Raw genomic sequence first — 25,048 nt, 5'->3', positions numbered from 1 at the left:
AGGTCTGTTCTTAACCCGAAACTGTTCTTAACCTGAAGCACCACTTTAGCTAATGGGGCCTCCTGCTGCCACCGCGCCACCAGAGCAAAATTTCTGTTCTCATCCTGAAGATAAGCACTTAACCTGAAACACGATTTCTGGGTTAGCGGAGTGTGTAACCTGAAGCATATGTAACCTGAAGCGTATGTAACCCAAGGTACCACTGTAGTGATGTATGCAAGTGAGAGCTGGACCATAAAGAAGGCTGATCGCCGAAGAATTGATGCTTTTGAATTATGGTGCTGGAGGAGACTCTTGAGAGTCCCATGGACTGCAAGAAGATCAAACCTCTCCATTCTGAAGGAAATCAGCCCTGAGTGCTCACTGGAAGGACAGATCCTGAAGCTGAGGCTCCAATACGTTGGCCACCTCATGAGAAGAGAAGACTCCCTGGAAAAGACCCTGATGCTGGGAAAGATGGAGGGCACAAGGAGAAGGGGACAAAAGAGGACGGTGTGCTCTGGTCCATGGGGTCACGAAGAGCCGGACACGACTAAATGACTAAACAACAACAACAATGTCCGGCCTGCCTACTCTGACTCTCATTCACTATTTTATTTATTTATTACATTTTATCCCACCTTTCTTGCATTGAGATTCCTGCAGTGCCGGGGGTTGGACTAGATGACCTTTGAGGTTCCTTCGAACTCTATAATTCTATAGTTCCTCCAAGGAGCTCAAGGTGGCCTGCATCCTCCTCCTCCTCCCCCATTTTTTCTCACAATCAGCCTGCGAGGTAGGCTAGTTTGAGAGCAAGTGACTGGCCCAGAATCACCCAGTCCAGCTTCATGGCCAAGTGGGGATTTGAACCCAAGTCTCCCAGCTCCTATTACAGCACTCTAACTGCTACACCACACTGCCTCTAATCGGAGGGATACCTCTGGGAGCAGGTGGGAGTTGTTGCACAAACGCTGCTCATGCCAAATTCTACTTTGTGGCAACCTGGTTGAACATCGCTGTCAACGATTCCCTTTTTTAAAGGGAAATTCCCTTATTCCGAACAGGAATCCTCGCAAGAAAATGGAAAAGTTGACAGCTATGGGTTGACAGTGGAAAGAGGATGGGTGTCTAGAGTTTTCCCCATCACTCAATTGACTGCAGAAGCCGACTTCTTCAGTAGCCAGGAGTGCAAATGGGAGAGCATGTGGATTTCTGGGACGGGGGCCCATTTCCTCTATGCAAACCTCCTCTTCCAATGCTTTTTGGTGGAAAAAAGGCTAATGGTGGAATCCATGCAGCAAAAAGCAATAGGAAGCTAACCCATTGCTGTCTACCAGTGCCGGATTTACATACAGTGGTACCTTGGTTCTCAAACGCCTCAGTGCTCAAACAACTTGGAACCCAAACACTGCAAACCCAGAAGTAAGTGTTCTGGTTTGTGAACGTTTTCAGAAGCCGAACATGCTCTGTTTTGAGTGCCACACTTCCGTTTTGAGTGTTAACGCTGAGGTCTGTCTGTTTTTGCTATTTATTTTGCTGTTTTGTTTTTGTGACTGTGTGGAACCCAGTTCAGCTACCGATGGATTGATTGTGTGACAACAGTACATTGTTTATTGCTTTCATTTTATGGATGAATGGTCTGGTAAGAGAGTAAAATTAATGTCAAATTGCTGTTTTAGGGGTTGTTTTTTAAAGTCTGGAACGGATTAATCCATTTTGCATTACTTTCCATGGGAAAGCACACCTTGGTTTCAGAATGCTTTGGTTTTGGAACGGACTTCCGGAACAGTTTAAGTTTGAGAATCAAGGTACCACTGTATAAGCTAAGCAAGCTATAGCTTAGGCCCCACTCTTTTTTGGGGGGGCCAAAAAATTTAAATGAAAAAACCCCTGGATGTACATTTCCAAAATATAAGATAAAAAAGCTACATACAGCAACAGTATTTTGTGTTGTGTATGGACCTATTAGCTCCATATATTACCATATAGCATATATTCAACACAAAAAGCAGCAAGAATTTGTTGTTGACAAAGGACAGCTGGACATATAAAGGGCTCCATTACCTTCAGTAGCTTAGGGCCTCGTCAAACCAAATCCAGCCCTGCTGTCTACACTGTCCAGAAGCAACACTCCAGGGTTTCAGATAGGGAATCCTGCACCGCCGAGATGGCAGCAATTGGACTTGGGGCCTTCTGCATGCAAAGCAGATGTTCTACTGGTGAGCTTCCGCCTTTGTGCTCACAAAAGGCCTTTTGGTAGAATCGTAGAGTTGGAGCTATGGTTTTCCCAGTAGTGATGTATGGAAGTGAGAGCTGGACCATAAAGAAGGCTGATCGCCGAAGAATTGATGCTTTTGAATTATGGTGCTGGAGGAGACTCTTGAGAGTCCCATGGACTGCAAGAAGATCAAACCTCTCCATTCTGAAGGAAATCAGCCCTGAGTGCTCACTGGAAGGACAGATCGTGAAGCTGAGGCTCCAATACTTTGGCCACCTCATGAGAAGAGAAGACTCCCTAGAAAAGACCCTGATGTTGGGAAAGATGGAGGGCACAAGGAGAAGGGGACGACAGAGGACGAGATGGTTGGACAGTGTTCTCGAAGCTACCAGCATGAGTTTGACCAAACTGCGGGAGGCAGTGGAAGACAGGAGTGCCTGGCGTGCTCTGGTCCATGGGGTCACAAAGAGTCGGACACGACTAAACGACTAAACAACACCAACAAGAGTTGGAAGGGACCCAAGGATCATCTAGTCCAACGCCCTGCAATGCAGGATCTGATGTAGACATCTGCAAGCGGAAGGGAAGGGGAGGGTTTTTTCTGCTTACAGCCACTGCCAGCGTTGGCTGCAATAAAGCAATAAACAGGGTGGTGATAAGGTAGCGAACTGCAGTGTATCATATTGTTTTGCATGGCATTCTCCAAAGAACGAGAGATGTTCAAAACCTGACTGACTGTTTTTACTCTTCTCATATGCTGGCATTGATCTCCCCATCCGTTTTCTTCCCTCCTCCCCCTTAGGGTGAAGCCCAGTCTTTAGCCACAATCTATCATCTGGTTAATCAGGCTTGTGAGCGCCTAATTCAGTGTAAGTACATCTCTGCCCAACAACCTGAACAACTAACCGGCTTCCCGTTTCGACGTCTCTCTCCTCTGAACAATTTATCTCCTGCCGCTATGCTGGGTTGCCTGATCCAAAGTTTGCTGGCGGTGCCAAAATCCACCCCTTAATTCAGATTATAAGGAGTTCCATTGCTTAATCTGTGGATAAGGGTGGAAGGGATTCAATTCAGTTTGTATTTTAGAATGCATCTACTTAATTTGCACTTCCGGAAACAAACAGGCACGTGCAAACTGGCACCCAGCCTTCCTTCAAAATTTTCACTTTTCTGGATTATGCAATGTAGCTATCCAACCAAAACAATTATTCAAAAAAGGCCACATACATTAATGAACATAAGATACAAGAATGCACTGTATTGGGGGAAATTGCTCGGCAAAAATATATACATTAGGCAAAATTGCCTGCAAGAGAAGGGGTATATTAGGAGACATTTGCACCAAAATGCTGGTGCAATTTCATGAGGACTTTTTAAATATATATTTTTAACTGCAAACTGATATGGAAATCAGTTTGAAAAAATGGGAAAGTAGGAGAAACAAGAAAGGACAGATGTGCCCATCCCTATCTCTGGATAATTCAGCTACACAGCATAGCTGTGATAATACTCTGACCCTGGCCACTGCTCTGTTTTGAAGTAATCTGATCAAATTCTGGATTAACACATTATGTGATTACGTTTTTGTAGCACATTCCCACCTCTAGATAAATAGTTACAGCTTGGGGTAGGTGGGAGCAGAGCATTCCTCAAGTGCGTAAAAAGTAATGCACCGTTTCCCATGTGTAGCTAGTGACACATTGTTTGTGTGCACATTTCACGACAGGTCCCTGTGTAGAAAAAAAGAGAGAGAATAAAATGCCTACCCCTTTAAAAATGCAATGTACCTGTGTTGACGACCCTGTAATTTATCTGTCATATTTCAAGCATCCTCCATGCACACAGATTCGAAATACCGTACTTTTCCGTGGATAAGACTACATCCGTGTATAAGACTACACCATGCTAAAAAGTGGGGGTCGTGTTATATATTGGTAGTGCATAGGGTGGACGTTTGATTGGCTGCAGCCGAGGCAATCCCTCCTGAAAAAAAGCTCAACAATAGGGGATGTCTTATACATGGGGGCGCCTTATACACAGAAAAGTACGGTACCCCACCCCATATCTGATGGTCCTTTTACAAGAAAGAAGTTGGAACTATTTCTCAGATCTTACCTTCCAGTTCCTGAGTTGTGCCAGTGGAGCAGCGCTCTCTCTCTCTCTCTCTCTCTCTCTCTCTCTCTCTCCTTCTCCCCCCCCCCTCCACATGTTGGGCATGTCATGTCCCAAGCGCCAAAACTCTACCCTTAGAGCATGCCCAAACCCACATAGCCACATAGAGCAGAGCTTTCCAAACTTTCCATGTTGGTGACACACGTTTCAGACATGCATCATTTTGTTTCACAGCAATTCAGTTTTACTAACAAACCAGAGGTTAAACTAACCCCTTTCCAGCCCCAGGAGGACTGTGGAGAGCGTTTGCGCGACACACCTACACACTGCAGCCGACACACTGACGTATCACAACACACAGTTTGGAAAGCTCTGTAATAGAGAATCCAACTTCTCTATCAATAGCCTCCCCTGATCCTGCAGGATTAAAATATGGGAATTGTCATTGGTCATCTGCTAGACATCATGGCTGACCTGTGTCCCATGCAAGCAAGCCTGAGATTCCTTCTTAAGATTGTGAAGCTTAGCTTACTGTGACTGTGTAGGCACCATACATTGAAAGCACATGGCTTTCCCCCAATAACCTACAGTTCCCAGGATTCTTTGGGGGACGTCAGGTGCTTTCAATGTGCTTTAAATGCAAGGTGTGCATGCAGCCCTTGAAAGTAAGCCATTTTGTTTCTTTTCTGTGCTGTATATCAGCTCCCCCATCCCCAATCTCTATCAGGCTTCTTAATTTAGAACTGGGTTTCCATGTATGCTCCTGATAATTCAATGATATTTTCCCTGCATGCCAGACCTCACTTATTCTTTATTTATTTACGTACAGTGGTACCTCTGGTTGCGAATGGGATCCATTCTGGAGGCCTGTTCGCAACATGAAAAGCCCGCAACCTGAAGCGCCGTATCTGCGCAGGTGCGTGGTGCGATTTGGCGCTTGTGTGCATGCGCGAAGCACGATTTAGCGCTTCTGTGCATGCGTGAGCGGCGAAACCCGGAAGTAACCCTTTCCTGGGTCACTGCGGACCTCAACCTGGAAAAACATAACATGAAGCAAACATAACATGAGGTATGACTGTATTAAATTTGTATACCATCCTTCATCTGAAGATATATGAAAAATATTTATATGCCACAAAATCCTAAACTTATATCAAAACAGTTACATTAAACATTTAAAAATTAAAAACCATGCGCTAATAATGTGTAGTCACACTACATGCCACACTACAAGAGTGTTCACATAATGTCCAGCAAGTATACAATCTGTGTACACAATTCACACGTGACATTTCACAGGACATAGCATCTGTGATAATATAAGAGCTGTACAGAGCAGCAAGAGTATACCATTTCACAAAAACACAGGTACATGTGTACAAGCAGATGTGTCGATAATTGCACCCTGTGAATATGGTGTGTCCAGGAAAAACCCTGACAAATGCAAGAAGCAGGGTGCATCATGGGAAATAATGGAGATGGTAAATCAGAGACTCCACTTTTTCCTCTCTCCTTTCCCTTTACTTCTTCAGCTCACGTGTTGAAGTTTGACTCATTCGTCCATGAACATTCACAGAAGCCAGTTCCCATTTGGGAAGATAAGCTGAAGCCTGGAGAACCTGGTCCGCCTGGTCTTCCTGGGCCTCCTGGCATGAAAGGAGAGAGAGGAGAAGCTGGGATGCCTGGACAGCCTGGCAGAGATGGATATCCAGGAGAAAGAGGTATCGAAAGAAGTCCTGAACAACCCTCTTGTAACCTGGTGGTGTCCATATGTTGTTGGACTACAACTCCCATCATCCCTGGCCATTGGCTGGAGCTGGTGGCAGTACAGTGGTACCTCTGGTTATGTACTTAATTCGTTCCGGAGGTCCGTTCTTAACCTGAAACTGCTGGCCAAATGACCTGGAAGCTGTACGCTGGCTCCCTCGGCCAGTAAAGCGAGATGAGTGCCGCAACCCCAGAGTCAGTCACAACTGGACCTAATGGTCAGGGGTCCCTTTACCTTTACCTCGGGTTAAGTACTTAATTCGTTCTGGAGGTCTGTTCTTAACCTGAAACTGTTCTTAACTCGAAGCACCACTTTAGCTAATGGGGCCTCCTGCTGCCGCTGCGCAGCCACTGCACGATTTCTGTTCTCATCCTGAAGCAAAGTTCTTAACCCAAGGTACTATTTCTGGGTTAGCGGAGTCTGTAACCTGAAGCATCTGTAACCTGAAGCATCTGTAACCTGAAGCGTATGTAACCTGAGGTACTACTGTAATAGTGCAGTTATAATGTCTGGAAGGCACCAGGTTGGGGAAAAGCTGACTTATACCACAGTTTCTGCATGCCTTCATACGTGATCTCTTGAAGGGCACAGCACTCTTCCCTTCCTCTCAATGCACAGAATTGTCTCCCAGAGTCTTCTTTCCAGGCTTTGAGAAGCAAACCTCACTGGGCTCATAGTGCTTGCCTCAAAAAGAGAAGGGAACAGTATAACCTTGAAATTCTTCTCCGTCTCGGATTTTAACCGGAGCCGGTGAAGAATTCCCTTCCAGCCCTGCTGCCATCTATCCAACTCCCAGACCCCTTTCCTTGCCACTTAATGGCAGCAACAGTAACAATGATCCATTGATTGTAAGTCATTGACGAGAGGGAAAAGAGGGGATGAGCAACAGCTGATATTTCATTAACTTTATGTGCACATCGAGATGATCATCAAAAGTAGGTTCCATATTTTTAAACAGCAGGGCAGACCACTAAGCCTATTTTTAATAGCTTTCTTCATTCAAGACATAGAAAGAAAGTACCGTATTTTTCAGTGTGTAAGACTAGCAGGTTTTTCAAACCAAAAAATTAGGTTTAAAATTGGGGCTCGTCTTATACACTGGTAGTGCTGAGGGATGTTTTCTTAATTTGGAGTCCCCAAAAATAGGGGGCATCTTATACATGGGGGCGTCTTATACATTGAAAAATACAGTAGTTGGGCGGAAGAGGAGGGGTGGCTGTAGCTCAGTGGTTATAGCATCTGCTTTGGGTGCAGAATCAGCACTGGATTAAGACCTTTAGAGGCCCTAAGCATTTAAAAGATTTTGGTGCCCCCAAATATATCTAATTAAAAGTAGGAACAATAATAAACCATAGAATTTTTGGTTGTTGTTGAAATGAAACAAAACCTACAGTAAGATGGAAAGTGTAAACTTTTGTATATTTTATTTACGTTTGAAAAACTTTCTGCTACTTTTTCTAATTGCAAAGTTTTTGGTCCTCAAAACTAATCTTACGCAACACATTAGTAGAGATAAGGTAACCAGTCTTCCTTGTTGCATAGTTGGTCTGTTGGGATTTTTAATATACTTCTACCGAGAAAACGCACGCTCAGCTGAGCAATTTGGGACCATGAATGTTAAAAATCCAGCAATGGAAAATTTATGTGATGCCCCCCCCCTTCGCTCGATGCCCTAAGCACGTGCTTATTTTGCTTTATGATTTATCCAGCCCTGTGCAGAAGGCCCCAGCTTCACTCTCCAGTTTCTCCAGGTAGCCCTTCGGAAGACTCCTTCCTGGAACAATGGCGAGTTTCACTGATGTTTCTCAGGCATTGTAGACAGTACTAGGTGGACCAGTGGTCTGGCCTGAGTTCCCTTTGTTTCTGTGAGAATTAACATCTCCCACTTTGGATGGAAAGTTGGCTACTCCTCCGTGTGGGATGCTGCAGACCTGGTGCAGCCAACATGATAAGCTCCAGATATTGTTGAGGCACTTATCTAATCAGTGCTGACCGTTGACCATGTTGTCTGGAGCTGGAGATTGCTGACATCTTAAGGGCACCGCATTGAAGGAGGAGGAGTAGGAGTTTGGATTTGATATCCTGCTTTATCACTAACCTAAGGAGTCTCAAGGGACGCAGGTAGCACTGTGGGTTAAACCACAGAGCCTAGGACTTGCCAATCAGAATGTCGGCGCTTCGAATCCCCACAACAGGGTGAGCTCCTGTTGTTTGGTCCCTGCTCCTGCCAACCTAGCAGTTCGAAAGCACATCAAAGTGCAAGTAGATAAATAGGTACCACTCCAGCAGGAAGGTAAACGGCGTTTCCATGTGCTGCTCTGGTTTGCCAGAAGCAGCTTAGTCATGCTGGCCACATGACTGTATGCTGGCTCCCTCAGCCAATAAAGCGAAATAAGCACCGTCGCAACCCCAGAGTCGGCCACGACTGGACCTAATGGTCAGGGGTCCCTTTACCTTTACTTTAAGGAGTCTCAAAGTAGCCAACAATCTCCTTTCCCTTCCTCCCCCACAACAAACACCCTGTAAGGTGAGTGAGGCTGAGAAACTTCAGAGAAGTGTGACTGGCCCAAGGTCACCAGCAGCTGCATGTGGTGGAGCGGGGAAGCGAACCTGGTTCACCAGATTACAAGTCCACCGCTCTTAACCACTACACCACATTGGCTATCCTTGCTGTAAACAGAGGGTAGCGTGTCCTGGGGAGAACAGGGGGGAAAGGCAGGACTTTGTGTTCTTTCCACTGGTCTCCACATTCTACAATTCTGTCAGGCCTATGCAAAGACGGCTGTAAACTCAGCAGGCAAACGCACACTCCTTGGTTTTATTTTTGGCCGGGCTCTCTTCTGGGCTTTAGAAAAAGCACAGGCTTATCTCCCTGCCCTCTTGGCCCGGAGCTAAAAGCTGCCTTGTTTTGAGGGGAGACAGCATTACGGCAACTCTTTGTTTTGTGGTGAATGCCGAGTCATCCTGGCAGCTCCCTTGGTTTTAATGCAAGGATTAGGCCTCCATCTGTTCAAGGACCCTCCTTTAGATACTGCTCCAGAGTGGCGCAAGCAGCATTATCATTAGGGAGAGGGAGGAAGGGAGAGAAGCTATCTGAGTGGATATTTAAGCCCTATCCTTCAGTGATGGTTTCCTTTCTACTTACAGCCAAGAGTCAAAGTTCTTGGTTTAATTGGCAGGCTTCAGAGAGTAGATTGTACACCAACCTGAATCTGTCAACCTGCTTCCCCCCCCCCCCTCTCCCTCCGGTGCCTAGTCTGATATTTGAGTAGCTCCTGAAGCTGCTTGCACATCCAACTGGTTATATTGTGCCCCAGCAGGAAACATCCAGCTGAGCTCAGAGAAGGAAAATTAGGTAGCACGTAGTTGGCCTCTTGTGGTCTTGCAAACCGATGGCAGAGAAGAGGATGGAGAAATGGGCCTGACAGCTTGTCAGATTAGAACTTAATAAACCATTGCTGATCTTGGAGATGGTTTGCCCCCCTTAGCGAGTTAGATGTCTAGCCGTAGATCTCTACCCAGCAGGAAAGAAACGGGGACCCAGCGTTTCTCAATTTAACTATAGGGGTCAGCTGACTTTCAAAGGTAATTTGTGAAATGTTGCACGTAAGCGGGGAGAATAAAGGGCATGGGTTGCACCCTAGAAAATAAATTGGCCAAGATGGCTCACAGATGAGAAGAATTGAAGGATGATAAGCTGAAAGGAGTCAAAAGTGAAGATGGTACAATACAAAAGTCTGGCACCACTTTAGGATGCGTTAAGAGAAGCATTCAGCTTCACCTGTGCCACAGGAAGCTGCATATATAAGTGGCCTTCTGCATGTATCGCCAAAGTGAAGGGCATCTCAGGTTGCCTATGTGCAGCTGTATGATACTGCTTAATGGAGTCAGTTAAAGGCTGCAGTGTTTTGGACTTTTAATTTGGAGAAAGGGCAACGAAGAGGTGGCACTGTAGAATCCCGTATTTTTCGCTCCATAAGATGGACTTTTTTCTTCCTAAAAATAAGGGGAAATGTCTGTGTGTCTTATGGAGCGAATGCGTGGTCCCTGGAGCCAAATTGCCCAGGGGCAAAAAGCAGATCATGGGGGGGGGGTTGGGGGGGAGAGGGAAGTGGGTGTTGAAACAAAGCCGCTGATTGTTTGCCGATTGGGGAGAGAGATAAGGGATGCTAGAGATAAAGGAGGCTGCCTGGGAGGGGGGAGGTAAAGACAGCAAACTTGCAAAGGGGGGAAACAGGAAGACTAAAACAATAAGGAGAGAAATTAGAAGAAAAGGAGGAGCAAAAAACTGCTCCAGCTAAGGAAAAGACACTAAGGCAAACAAGAGGGAAGGGAGTGTTGAAAGGAAACAGCTGATCGGAAGAGAGATAAGGAACACTAGCAGAGGCTGCCTGGGAGGGGGGGAGGTAAAAGCCCATGGATCCTCAGGATTTTTGCATTGGGTCACCCCAAATTCACCATCAGATCGTATAGCATGTCCATGGCTACAGCCTGCACCAAAAAAACACGCATCCACTGTTTCCTGGGCTGCACTGGTGCAAAAATGTGGTTACAAAGCATGGATCCACATGGATCCTCAGGATTTTGCATTCGATCACCCCAAATTCACCATCAGATCACATGTCTGTGGTCACAGCATGAACCACAAAAATCATACATCCACTGTTTCGTTCAGAATATTTTTGTTGTTGTTTTCCTCTAAAAACTAGGTGCGTCTTATGGTCAGGTGCATTTTATGTAGCGAAAAATACGGTATGGCATGGAGAAAGTAGATAGAGAAAAGTTTCCCACGCCTATTTTGTAATGCTAAAACTCATGGGCTTCCAGTGAAGCCAGATGTTGGAAGTTTCAGGACAATTTAAAGAAACTTTTTTATACAGCACAGAGTTAAACTGTGGAACTCTCTCCCACTGGAGGCAGCGATGACTATGGAAACTTGGATTGGATAAAAGAAGATTGGATAAATTCATGGAGGATATGGCTGACTGGCTGCTGGCCATGACTACGAACTGCCTCCACCTTCCTCTGTGTTGCTGTTAGCTTTGAGGAAAGCTCTATGCTGGCTCCAAGAAAAGATTTTTTTCAAGACTTTCATAGAGGGGATGCTGTGGGCCACATTTGAAAACCGCATGGGCCACATCCAGCTCAAAGGCTGGTGGCCCCTCAGCTCTGGCACCCTCCAACTGTTTGACTACAGAACTCCCACCAGGCCCAGTCATGCTGGCTTGCAATGATGGGATTTGTAGTCCAAAACAGCTGGAATGTACCAGGTTGGGGAAGATTACTCTGTGCTGTAGCCTTGGTGGTTCACTACAAATAGAGGCCGTTTCCAGATCTGTGGGTTCCTAATTTCAGCCCAATATTGCCTGATAGTCTGTGCATTGTGGCCAAGATTCTGGTGCTTTTAATAGCGTTTTGCTAAACACTAGTCTGGCTTCCCTTTGAGTAAAAGAGGATTCAAGAGGAGCTCTACATTCACACTCACAACCATGAGAAGAAAGAAGCTGCTAATCGCTTGAGCTGTCTATTATCTTGATGCATATTAGCAGCTGTTATGTTTTCTTGTTTGCTAGCAGTTCACCTGGAGTGCTATTTTCGGGTTTGATTGCCACATTTGAAGAATAGTACTAAAGACGGCAGATAAAAAGCAGGGTTTGCCACCGGGTTTTGCCTAAGGCAAGATCTGAGGCAGAACTGGGCTGGTCTGCTCAGGCGAAAACACCTGCAGGAATTTTGAGCGAAGCCAAAACAGCTTCATTGACATGAAATCTATTGGGTTTGGGTGTGTGTTTTGAGGAGGAGGCTTGTGGGTCTGTATTTCACCTAAAGCAAAATTGGGAGGCTCCGCGTCAGGAAAAGCAGCTGCAAATGTATAGATGTTAAAAAGCGTTTTGGTAAAATTAGGGGAATTGGGTCATCTAATCCAACTCCCAGCTATACCGGAATCACAGCTAAAGAAACCCTGATATATGCCCAACCAACCTCTGTTTAAAAACCTCTAAAGACTGCCAGGAATCCCAGTATGAAATTAGCAATGGAGCATTGCTAAGAGACAAATTGCTTGGAATCCTTACTCTCTCATTCAACAGGTGCCTCTGGACCCAAAGGAGAGAAAGGTTCCCCTGGAACAAATGAGGAAGGTTCTCAAGGACCTAGAGGTCGAACAGGTACAGTACATTTTACTGAATTTATTTTATGTACCACCTCTTATTGGCAAAACCTATTGGTGTTCCGCAACTTTCCAGCTAGTTGCAGGACCTTAGCCAGACCTAGCAGAGTAAACGCAGAATCCACGGAAGCAATTGGCAACTTGGCTGCAGACAGGATGGACGAAGCAGGAACCAGAAACTTGTACTTAGGTGTTTATTATATACAGTGGACTATTTACAGGAACAGAACAGAACATGCATCTTTAGCTAGCTCTCTCATACACGACTCACAACTCCTGAACTCAAACTCGTGCTACCACACATTCCATTTAGTAGGACATTAATCATTATTCCCGTGAGAGAGCTTGACCAATCAGGGAGCTGTCTCCATGCCTCTGTATCACCAGGCAGATTTACTCCTTCACGTTGCTGTCGGCCAAACCCTAATTGACTCTCTGTGTGTAGCTGCACGTATGCAGATTCCCAACACCTCTTAGGATGTTATTGCCCGTAAATGCATCACTGGTGAAGAGAAAGAAGGAAGCATTCCTGTCCTGTCTCAAGAAAGGGACCTTGCCTTCTTCTGCAGCCTTTGTCCCCTATTGCTCTTGGGTGGCAAGGCTGCCTTGGGGCATCCAACCCCTGTATCAGAGGAGGGCAGCAAAGTTGTGCCCTGCAGTCAGGAGGGTCCTGAAGGCCGTCCTGGCAGCTCTTCCCCTAAGGACAGAGCCAGAGCCTCATCCGCCTTGGAGTCTGTCACACAGTGCATGGTCCTAGGTCATGACACTGACGTGCTATAAAGTAGAAGAGTTTGGATTTGATATCCCACTTTATCACTACCCAAAGGAGTCTCAAAGCGGCTAACATTCTCCTTTCCCTTCCTCCCTCACAACAAACACTCTGTGAGGTGAGTGAGGCTGTGAGACTTCAAAATAGTATGACTAGCCCAAGGTCACCCAGCAGCTGCATGTGGAGGAGCGGGGAAGTGAACCTGGTTCACCAGATTACGAGTCCACCACTCTTAACCACTACACCACACTGGCTCTCCCACACATAGCCCTCTCCCACATAGCCCTTAGTACTCTAGCACTAAGTGTTGGGTGTACATTCAGCCAGCCATGGCGCTAGAGTCATGTGGTGGAGATGAAGCGTGAGCTCCTCCTCCTCTTCACTGTGCAAATAGCCTCCAATGAAAATTGAACCCTCCACATGAAGTATCTGAAGCCATGATTGCCTTGCTTGTGTAACGCTCCCCATTAAAAAAATCAGGGGAGTGGGGTGGTTAAAGTTAAATGAGCCGCCTTCTGCTTGGCAACTCACATTGGTTGCCACCATGAACTATCTGTATGGTAGAGGGCATCCGGTTCTAATCTAACGCTGGATCCCATGGGACAAGCTGGGCCAGGAGTTCCAGGACCATGGACAGCTCTGCAGTGAGCAACTTGTTCCAACAAAGGCAAAGGTAGTCCTTGTTCCCAGACTACCTCTCCCAGTTTCAAGAGGTTCGCCTCCATGGGCCAATTTGGACAGGTGAGCAGAACTCTGAATAGTAGCAGGGCCAATGCTGGTCGTCTCCCATGCTGCTACACCCCCTTCGGCTGAATACATGAAGCGCAACAAAGCCGTTAGTTCTGTGTGCCTCTTGTCTTCCTCCTGGTGATTCAAAATTCATCAGCAATCTAAAAAACCAAATCTGTGCTGGAGGTGTGGTAAAACAGAGGGGACACTTATACATGTTTGGTGGACCTGTGAGAAAAATCAAAAGCTTCTGGAACATAGTATATGACGATCTTAAAAAAATGTTTAAGTATAACTTTATAAAAAATACAGAAGCTTTTCTACTAGGGATAACGGACGCAGGTATATAGCAAGAGAAGATCAGAAAATATTCCTCTATGCCACAGGAGTGGCAAGGATCCTAATTGCTAAAAAGTGGAAAAAAAGAAATTGTGCCAAATAAAAGGAATGGCAAGACAAACTGTTAGAGTATATTGAACTGACTAGATAAACAGAGGCAATTAGAGATCACACTAGACAAGAGTTTCAAAAAGCATGGGGAAAATGCAGAGAATACTTCACAAAACAGTGCCCTAAAATACATACCTGGATTTGTTTCGATTAATGTCTGCAGGAAACTTTGTGGATATTTAAGTTATAATTAGAAAAATCTTAATAATTATTCATAAAGGAAACAGCTTATAAGAAGTAAATAAGGAGGCCAGATACAGGATAAAAAATAAAAATTTGGTTGTTTGTATTGTTGTATGTTATGCTTATTGTTTGTTATGTTGGTGGTTAATGAGGGTGGATTTCTGTATTTGGGGGTGGGGGGGTTATGTTATGTTGTAAATAAAATTTCCAATAAAAAAACCAAAAAATTAAAATACAAACAAAACAAAACAAAATTCAGCAGCAATCCAGACTGAGGGTGTGGTACTTCTGGTGTCCCTCCCCCCACAGGTCCAGTAGGAGAAGAGATGCTGGGCAAGCAAGGCTCAAAGGGATCCCCTGGCAGCACTGGCCCCCCTGGGTTTCCTGGAGCAAGAGGTCAACCAGGAGAGCCTGGCCATGGAGGCGGTTGTGTCCTTTCAGGGTGCTATGAAGAGAGTACAATAGGTAAATGCTTTTTGGAACCCAAGAAGAATCCAGAAAACAGGGTTCCCCTTTGGCCACAAGGCTTTCTCGACTTCTCCTTCCCTCCAAAAAGTTGTGCTTGCAGGAGACCTTCCATAATTCTGGGGTATGGGTGGGGGTTCTTCAGCTGGAGAGGAAATGGATAGAAACCGAAGACCCTCTGCAAGAGAGGATGTGTCTTCTGCTTATGCAATGGGTTCCTCCAACAGTTTTAGCAGCAGAAGCGGCAAATAGAGACCTCACAGCAGGCATAAGCAAACTCGGTCCTCCAGATGTTTTGGGACTACAACTCCCATCATCACCAGTGATCAGGGATGATGGGAGTTGTAGTCCCAAAACATCTGGAGGACCGAGTTTGCCCCAGTGACAAGCCTATAACAGGAGATTGGAGGGCCATAAGTACGGCAAGGATAGGAAGGCGGGGAAAGGAGAAGGCCAGGGGAAGAGTCCAGCGATGAAATCTGAGCTCTGCGGCAGCAGCCCCACCAGTATACTCTGAAGTAAGAATTCATTGGTGCTCTGAGCAACCTCTGGAATGTAGGGCAGGGTGGATGAACATAGCGTGGGTATAACAGGCACATTATAGACGCTACCTTAGCCACATATAAGGGACAGAAGCACACACCTCGGGGATTTCCACTCTCTGCTCTTTTGTGTTTCTTAAGCACCTTGTCCTGATTTTGTCTCCAGATGCAGGGCTGATCCCCTAGTGGCTGGTATACAAGATGCTGCAGACTGACTTTTGGCTTCCCAGGCCCCTCTGCTGTAAACTTCTATTTACCTATAGGACAGCTGTGACTTGAAGATTCACATTTCCCCTCCCTCCCCCCCCCCCATAAAATGGCACAGTTTTTGTCTATTTGTTTTGTCTCTTCCTTGGCAAAATCGCCAAGATGCCCTACATATAATGCCCAGACCTGCATCTATGTAGCTTTTAATTAAAGGTAAAGTAAAGGGACACAGTGGCTTTAACCCACAGCGGGTGGCGCTGTGGGTTAAAGCCTCAGCGCCTAGGGCTTGCCGATCGAAAGGTCGGCGGTTCGAATCCCCATGGCGGGGTGCGCTCCCGTTGTTCAGTCCGCAGTTCGAAAGCACCCCTGGGTGCAAGTAGATAAATAGGGACCGCTTACTGGCGGGAAGGTAAATGGCGTTTCTGTGTGCGGCTCTGGCTCGCCAGAGCAGCGATGTCACGCTGGCCACGTGACCTGGAAGTGTCTTCGGACAGCGCTGGCCCCCGGCCTCTTTGAGTGAGATGGGCGCACAACCCTAGGGTCTGTCAAGACTGGCCCGTACGGGCAGGGGTACCTTTACCTTTTTAAAGGGACCCCTGACTATTAGGTCCAGCACAGCTTCCGGGTCATGTGGCTAGCATGACTAAGCCGCTTCTGGCGAACCAGAACAGTGCACGGAAACGGCGTTTACCTTCCCGCCGGAGCGGTACCTATTTATCTACTTTCACTTTGATGTGCTTTCAAAGTGCTAGGTTGGCAGGAGCTGGGACCGAACAACGGGAGCTCACCCCATCGCGGGGATTCAAACCGCCGACCTTCTGATTGGCAAGTCCTAGGCTCTGTGATTTAACCCACAGTGCCACCCGCGTCCCTCTAGCTTTTAATTAGCCACCAGCTAATTAACCACAAAGTGGTTAAAGCAATGCTCTAAACTCCTGAGAAGGGTGGCTGAATGAATGCTGTGGTCCTCCCTCTCTGCAGCCACAGGGGGACGCTTGCAGTTGAAAGGAGGGGGCTGATGACAGAGGTCTCCTCAATGTGGCAATGGACAGTTCCACTGCTGTTGCTGACCCAAGGGTGATAAAGTAGAAAGTTGGGGTGGGTGCATGTTGGAACAGATCAAGCAACACAGTGACAGACTGAGAGTTGGATCTGCCGGATGTAAGGTGCATTCCCCCCCCCCTCGCTGATTCACTGAGCATTTTAATTTTTACTTGACAAGATCCGCATACTGCTTAATTGATTTTTTTCAAAAGCCCTCCAACCGTTTTACACGGCAATAGAGAAAACCTTCGTGACAAACTGCTCCGATCCAGCATTGAAAACAAAATGATGCAACATTCGTCATCATCATCATTACAACCAGCAGTTTAAAAATGGGTATAAATTGCATGTTAGAATCACACATTGAAACATGTCTACTGAATGGGGAGTGGTGGGGGGGGGGAGAATCTGTTTCTGTCCTGGACCAGGAGCTAATTCCCCTCCCACTGGGATAGAAAACGGGGGGGGAGGGGGAACCAATGGGTGGGGGAGAAATACCCCTCCCCCTGCTCCAAAAGAATTTAATAATGCACAAGCAAACTCTTTGCGTGGACAGGCAGAGTCTCCCAACCCTGGGCGGCCCCCCCCTCATGTGGAATAACAACTCAAGACAATGTGCTATGGGATTAAATTGGCCACAACTTTATTATATTTCAGATGTGGGTAGACCTTGGCTCAGGCATTGGGCGTTTTCCCTCCCCAGTCCCCAGCAGGGGATCTAGGGAACATCCAGTGTGTGGGAGGGAATGGGCTGGCTCTGGAGAACATATGTTCAAGCAGAGATAGCCGCCCCCGTTACGCCGCTGTCGCAGGGGGGAGCAATGATGACCTCTCAGCATATACGGTCAAAGCCTCTCCTCAGAAACCCCTTTAACGGGGAACCCTGGTATCGCCGCTGCAAAGAGGAAGGAGGTGTGGGTCACCACTGCATGCCCCCCCCCATTCAGGAAGATAGACTAAAGGATTCTGCCCAAGGCCTGATACCGCCAAAGTTGTGACGTTTTGCTACGGTAAAGGCAAAACCTGCCAATGCAGGGGAATTCCTTTCCGGCCCTTCAACAGCGACCTTGACGTAGCAGCGCCTGTATACCTGTGAAGAAAAGGTTAACCTGCAAAATAAGACTTACCTGAGGGTGAGAAGGGTGGGAGAAGCTCTGGAGCCAAGTGAGGATTCCCAGGTAAAATCCTCCCTCTATTGTGTGGGCAGGTAGTCCCTCCCCTACCTGGCCTGGTCTCCTTGGCAACGCTTCCCCCAGGTGGGATTGGACAACTGACTGAGGTAGGCGGAGACCTCCAGGTATCCCACCTGGGGGAAGGCGAAGCCAAGCCTGTGCTGATGGAGCCGCACTGGGTCCAGGGGCTGCGAGTGTCCACGCAAAGGGCGCCCCCCGTTTAATGCGGGGAGCGGTCCTTCCAGCTTGGCCAGAAGAGGCCTGTCAGGGCTGTGGAAGCATCAGTCAGTTCTTCCTGCAGCCTTCATACGATTCCTCTGCCTGGAAACCCAGTTTGTAGCATTGCAGTAGATCACTTGGTGTGATCCAGCCTTCTTAAGTTCAGTTGGCTTCGTTCCATTTGCTGTCGCGGGGAATGGAGTACACTCTAACACTCTTGCGGTCAAAGAGGAAAACCAATTGTGCAGATTGCCTTATGGTTGCCCTGCTCAGCACCCCCCCCTCTGGCAATTACACTTTCTCAAAAAGCTCCCATTGACACTAATGGAAGCTTTTAAAAGTCTAATTAAGGCACGGGGTGGTTTCCAGGGAAGTCACAACATATAGGGAAGAAAGGTTTAGCCTTCCCACCTTCCCCTTCTCCAGCATCAGGTCCCACCAAGGCAACTGGGCCTTGAAAAAAGTTTCCATCATCCCTGCTGTGTTGAGTGTGGGGCAGAGTTGAGAAACCAAGAGCTGGATGGTGAGCCCCCCCCCCCAATGGACCAGAGGCTCCCCATCCCATCATGGCCCAAAAGAGATTGCTGCCCTCTCTGTGGACCACATTTGTTGTTGTATCTTTCAGCCAAGAAGTGGGATGGGGGTGGGGAAGTGTCCCCAAATATAGGTAGGAAGAAGTCGCAGGAACCCAAGTGACTGAAATGGTATCATATATATATATATATTTTACTATTATTATGCATCTCGACATATGTAAGTATATGAGTGCAGAATGCAATTTATGAAATAACTATTTACAAAAGCTAATTCTCCATTATGTAAGAAGCAATGAAGTTCTCCCCCATGCTTTTTAACATCTAAATGAAGCCATTGGGAGAGATCATCAGGGGGTTTGGGCTGGGTGTTCATCAGTATGCAGATGATACCCAGCTCTAACTCTCTTTTAAATCGGAACCAGTGAAGGCGGTGAAGGTCCTGTGTGAGTGTCTGGAAGTGATTGGAGGATGGATGGCGGCTAACAGATTGAGGTTGAATACTGACAAGACAGAAGTACTATTTTGGGGGGACAGGGGGCGAGTGTGTGCGAGGGACTCCCTGGTCCTGAATGGGGTAACTGTGCTTCTGAAGGGCCAGGTGCGCAGCCTGGGAGTCATTTTGGACTCACAGCTGTCCATAGAGGCACAGGTCAATTCTGTGTCCAGGGCAGCTGTCTACCTGCTCCACCTGGTACACCGGCTGAGACCCTACCTGCCCACGGACTGTCTTGCCAGAATGGTGCATGCTCTAGTTATCTCCCGCTTGGACTACTGCAATGCACTCTATGTGGGGCTACCTTTGAAGGTGACCTGGAAAGTACAACTAATCCAGAATGCAGCAGCTAGACTGGTGACTGGGAGTGGCTGCCAAGACCATATCACACTGGTCCTGAAAGATCTACATTGGCTCCCAGTACATTTCCAAGCACAATTCAAAGTGTTGGTGCTGACCTTTAAAGCCCTAAATGGCCACGGTCCAGTATACCTGAAGGAGTGTCTCCACCCCCATCGTTCTGCCTTGACATTGAGGTCCAGCTCTGAGGGCCTTCTGGTGGTTCCCTCACTGCAAGAAGTGAGGTTACAGGGAACCTGGCAGAGGGCCTTCTTAGTGGTGACGCTCACCCTGTGGAACGCCCTCCCATCAGATGTCAATGAAATAAACAACTATCTGACTTTCAGAAGACATCTGAAGGCAGCCCTGTTTAGGGAAGTTTTAATGTTTGAAGCTTTATTCTGTTTTTAGTGTTCTGTTGGAAGCTGCCCAGAGTGACTGGGGAAACACGGCTAGATGGGCGGGGAACAAATAATAAAATTATTTTCATTATTATCATTATCATTGATGATATCCGGGATAGTTGGAATATTCTCCCCAGGAAGGCTTGCCTGGACCCATCATTGCATATCTGGGGGGGGGGGCAGGATTTTTCGCCAGGCCATTGGCTTTTGGCTTTTATCTATAGGGCCTTTTTGTGTGGGTGGGGTGTTTTTATGTGGGTTTTTTAAAAAAAATATACTGGTTTCATAGTATCTATTTTGTTTGAATATATTTTCCTTAAAATATTGTAAGTTGCTTTGAGTTGCCATGGCAGGAAAACTAATAAATTTGATTAATAATAGTGACTATAACTTGTTCCATGTTTCTTCAGAAACAAATTGGTGTACTACTCCCGGTTGACAATGAAGGAACTTCATTGTTTCTTATATAGTGGCTATAGTCTGGAGAATTTGTTCTTGTAAAAATATTTACTCAAATCTAATGCCCACCTTTTTTTGGCCAAATTGGGTTGTTAAAATCAAGGTGCACATTAGATCTAATGGCACATTTACATTCGCCAGCAAATACTTCTTTTTTCTCCCAAGGTTCTGAATATTGAAGTGCGCATTAAACTCGAGTAAATACAGTATGTGCTTACATATGTTCACATGTATAGCAATTATTATTATTACTATTATTATTATTATTATTATAGCCTTTAATTAGGGACGCGGGTGGCGCTGTGGGTAAAACCTCAGCGCCTAGGACTTGCCGATCGCATGGTCGGCGGTTTGAATCCCCGCGGCGGGGTGCGCTCCCGTTGCTCGGTCCCAGCGCCTGCCAACCTAGCAGTTCGAAAGCACCCCCGGGTGTAAGTAGATAAATAGGGACCGCTTACTAGCAGGAAGGTAAACGGCGTTTCCGTGTGCTGCTCTGGTGCTGGTTCGCCGGAGCAGCTTCCTCACGCTGACCACGTGACCCGGAAGTGTCTGCAGACAGCGCTGGCCCCCGGCCTCTAGAGTGAGATGAGCACACAACCCTAGAGTCTGTCAAGACTGGCCCGTACGGGCAGGGGTACCTTTACCTTTTACCTTTACCTTTACCATTTAATTGTCCCTTGAATTCCTGTGGCGTTGGCTTGCATGCATCCATGGGCCAGGGCCCCTTAGTGAATTGCACATGTTTTTTAACCTTTTTTAAAACCTCCCTGCCTGACCCGATGTGCCAGTTTTGTTTAAAAAACACACCACTGGGGCTTCACTCTTGGAATCCGATCTTTTATAAGCTGATAATTCCGAAGCAATTACTGGTGAGCGCTTAGAGTATAAACACAGGGCTGGACCAGTGCAAGTTGGCTGAGCAGAAAATAACTGCCCATGATTACTGTAAAAGGTGCTGAGCTGTCTGTGCTAATAGCTTGGCAATCTGGTGCTGATAGAGACAGGGGATTCCAGCCAATACAATTAAATTGTCATGTGATAACAGAGGCTTGCTTATCGGAGAGTTAAAATTGAGCAGATTCGTGCTACTCTCTTGGAGGCAGGAAAGGAAAGTGCTGGTGTCCTCACAAAAGATAAAGATTAGGAGGAGGAGGAGGAGGAGGAGGAGGAGGAGGAGGGCAGGGTGGCTATCTGGCTCATCACCTGTCAATGCAAGGGCAAATTATCATTTTTAGCATTTTGACGCATTTTAGATCTACATATTTCAAGCAAGTTCTAAGACTGGAAGAAGGCGAAATTTCACAGGAGTGTGCAATATGTTCCTTCTAGACTGAGTGAATCTCTCAGTATCAGTTTCTCTCAGTTTCTCATTTTTCCAATTTTAAGTTTTGGATTCCACATTTCCAAATAAGTTTGCAATCTATCTCTATCTCTATCTCTATCTCTATCTCTATCTCTATCTCTATCTATCTCTATCATCTATCTATCTATCATCTATCTATCTATCTATCTATCTATCTATCTATCTATCTATCATCTATCTATATCTATCTATCATCTATCTATCATCTATCTATCATCTATCTATCTATCTATCATCTATCATCTATCTATCATCTATCTATCCTAATGAATATTCATCAGCATCTTAATGCCTATTTCTCTTTTTATATACTTTTTAATGCAACTTTGTCTAATACACATATATGCCAGCAATTTCCCTCAATATAATGATTTTTGTGTGGTATATGCGTTTTAGTCTAGTAATATATATATTGCTCCATGTTACTTGGCTGGAGAACTGCATTTCAAAATTCAGAGAAGTGTGAATTTGGCAGGACAGCTGTGTTTCAGTTCACATATTGTTTCAGGAAATGTGAAGTGAACTGGATTCCTCTCCATCCCTCAGTACTTCATGGTATTAATTTTACAATTGACTGTAATATGCCTCTTCCTACTTGTTATGCTGCACCACTTCTTAGTAATGAGAGCTTGCCAAGTATAAAATATCCAGAGGCAAAAGTAGAACAGGATTTTAAATAGCACAAACCTTGTCCTATTACTGCCTAACATGAAGAATGGCCCTTTATTTTTCCTGGACATTCCTCCACCTAGTTGCATCCCATAGTAATGGGGAGTCACTTTACAAAGCATGTCACTGGTCAAGGAACGAGGCGATTTGAAGCTTTATCTGTTTTTGATAAGACAAACCTACCTAATTTGCAACCCCTGATCCAATAAGCAAATTGAAAATAACAAACCATCTTTTCGAATTCACACATCTTTGTCAGGTCCATGGCATTCAGTGGGACCTGCTTCCTAGAAGGTGTGCAGAGGCTTGTAGCTTGTAGGCTTTCTGGAGTGGGGAATCTATGGGTCAGATCCTTATCAGGACCAGCCTTGTGGTCCAGATCTGACAGGTGAGCGGGGCTGCCCCCCTGTCAATCACGTGGCATGACAGTGACATCATGTGCAAACAAACTGCTTGGAAATCCTGAAGTTGGGACTTTGCAGCTGCTTACAAGGCACTGCTGAAAAAGCAGCTTTCTTCCACTGTATTATCAGGGCCCTCTGCTAAAATGATATTTTAAAACCCATCTGTTTTAGCAGGAGAATATTACCACCCCAGCCCTAGAGCATGTTAAGAGGGCACTCACCCATTCCCACATAACCACAACCTGTCTCCACTCACTCAGAATGAAAGAACAGCTATCTATCTATCTATCATCTATCTATCTATCATCTATCTATCTATCATCTATCTATCTATCTATCTATCTATCTATCTATCATCTATCTATCTATCTATCTATCTAACTATCTATCATCTAATCTATCATCTGTCTATCTATCTATCTATCTATCTATCTATCTATCTATCTATCATCTATCTATCTATCTATCTATCATCTATCTATCTATCTATCATCTATCTATCTATATCTATCTATCTATCTATCATCTATCTATCTATCTATCTATCATCTATCTATCTATCTATCTATCTATCATCTATCTATCTATCTATCTATCTATCTATCTATCTATCTATCATCTATCTATCTATCTATCTATCTATCTAATCTCTCTCTCTCTCTCTATCATCTATCTATCTATCTATCTATCTATCTATCTATCTATCTATCATCTAATCTCTCTCTCTCTCTCTCTCTATCATCTATCATCTATCTATCTATCTATCTATCTATCTATCATCTATCTATCTATCTATCTATCTACCTACCTACCTACCTATCTATCTATCATCTATCTATCTATCTGGGACGTGGGTGGCACTGTGGGTTAAACCACAGAGTCTAGGACTTGCCGATCAGAAGGTTGGCAGTTCGAATCCCCGCAACGGGGGGAGCTTCCGTTGCTCGGTCCCTGCTCCTGCCAACCTAGCAGTTCGAAACCACGTCAAAGTGCAAGTAGATAAATAGGTACTGCTCCGGCGGGATGGTAAACGGTATTTCCGTGTGCTGCTCTGGTTTGCCAGAAGCAGCTTAGTCATGCTGGCCAGATGGCCCGGAAGCTGTACACCGGCTCCCTCAGCCAATAAAGCGAGATGAGCGCCGCAACGCCAGAGTCATCCGCGACTGGACCTAATGGTCAGGGGTCCCTTTACCTTTACCTATCTACCTATCCATCATCTATCTATCTATATTTATCATCTATCTATCCATCTATCTATCATCTATCATCTCTTCACATCAAGCACTACCCAAATTCATGCCTCTGCCACAAAAGCAGCAACAATAGTCAAAATTCCTTCCAGCACCCTGACAAGTTTTTAAAAGCTTCTCAGAATGGAAGACACCCTTGCCCTTGTGATAATAAGTTTCATCAGTTTCTCATGTCATCACGTTCACGTTGTTGCCATCGTGGTCTCAAGCTGACAAGTTGCCCAGGACATGAATCAGTCCCCATTCTCTGAAGAGTCGGTGAAAGAATGTGTGGGTATTTTGTGAACTGTGCGCCCCCCCCCCCCCCCGTTACATCTTTGGCATCACAGGACCCGAGAACAAGGTTAATTGCATTCCTGTGTTTTGAGCTATTCCAAGTTCCCTGGAATGTATCGTACCAATTTGAAAGACCTACATTGGCTCCCAGTACGTTTCCGAGCACAATTCAAAGTGTTGGTGCTGACCTTTAAAGCCCTAAATGGCCTCGGTCCAGTATACCTGAAGAAATGTCTCCACCCCCATCATTCTGCCCGGACACTGAGGTCCAGCTCCGAGGGCCTTCTGGCGGTTCCCTCATTGCAAGAGACCAAGTTACAGGGAACCAGGCAGAAGGCCTTCTCGGTAGTGGCACCCGCCCTGTGGAACGCCCTCCCATCAGATGTCAAAGCGATAAACAACTACCTGACATTCAGAAGACATCTGAAGGCAGCCCTGTTCAGGGAAGTTTTTAATATGTGACATTTTAGTGTATTTTTCATCTTTGTTGGAAGCCGCCCAGAGTGGCTGGGGAAACCCAGCCAGATGGGCGGGGTACAAATAAATTATTATTATTATTATTATTATTATTAGTCACTGCACTGGGGGTTTCTGGGCCACATTACAATTTTCCGGGATGATTCTGTTCCATGTGAAGTAGAGCAAGTGGAGATTCCTGCATTGTGGGGGGTTGGACTAGATGACCGTTGGGTCCCTTCCAGCTCTGAGATTCTACTATTCTACCTCACAGTCAGAGGCATATTGACTCAGAATGCCAGTTGCAGAGTGGGCAGAGTGCTCTTGTGCTCGAATCCTGCTTGCAGGTTTGCCACGGGCATCTGGTCAGCCA

General features: G+C 45.9%; 2 protein-coding genes across 4 annotated transcripts in view; one reads left to right on the top strand and one right to left on the bottom strand.

Annotated features, from left to right (window-relative positions):
- Window positions 1–15,719, top strand: part of COL20A1 (collagen type XX alpha 1 chain) — a 131,344-nt gene extending 115,625 nt beyond the window's left edge. For both annotated transcript variants that reach the window (XM_083447254.1, XM_083447253.1), the window contains exons 36-40: window positions 3,000–3,066; window positions 5,842–6,030; window positions 12,167–12,244; window positions 14,687–14,842; window positions 15,551–15,719. In XM_083447254.1, the coding sequence (XP_083303380.1) occupies window positions 3,000–3,066; window positions 5,842–6,030; window positions 12,167–12,244; window positions 14,687–14,842; window positions 15,551–15,570 (510 nt within the window). In that variant the 3' untranslated portion in view covers window positions 15,571–15,719. The remainder of the gene's footprint in view (window positions 1–2,999; window positions 3,067–5,841; window positions 6,031–12,166; window positions 12,245–14,686; window positions 14,843–15,550) is intronic.
- The window catches only part of PTK6 (protein tyrosine kinase 6), a 736,207-nt gene that overhangs the window by 138,545 nt on the left and 572,614 nt on the right, over window positions 1–25,048 (bottom strand). The window lies entirely within an intron of this gene.

This window comes from Podarcis tiliguerta (genome assembly GCF_965153285.1).
Source record: "Podarcis tiliguerta genome assembly, chromosome: 6".
Lineage (NCBI taxonomy): Eukaryota > Metazoa > Chordata > Lepidosauria > Squamata > Lacertidae > Podarcis > Podarcis tiliguerta.
Note: the sequence above shows the minus strand (reverse complement) of the source record. Positions and strands in the feature narration are given on the sequence as shown.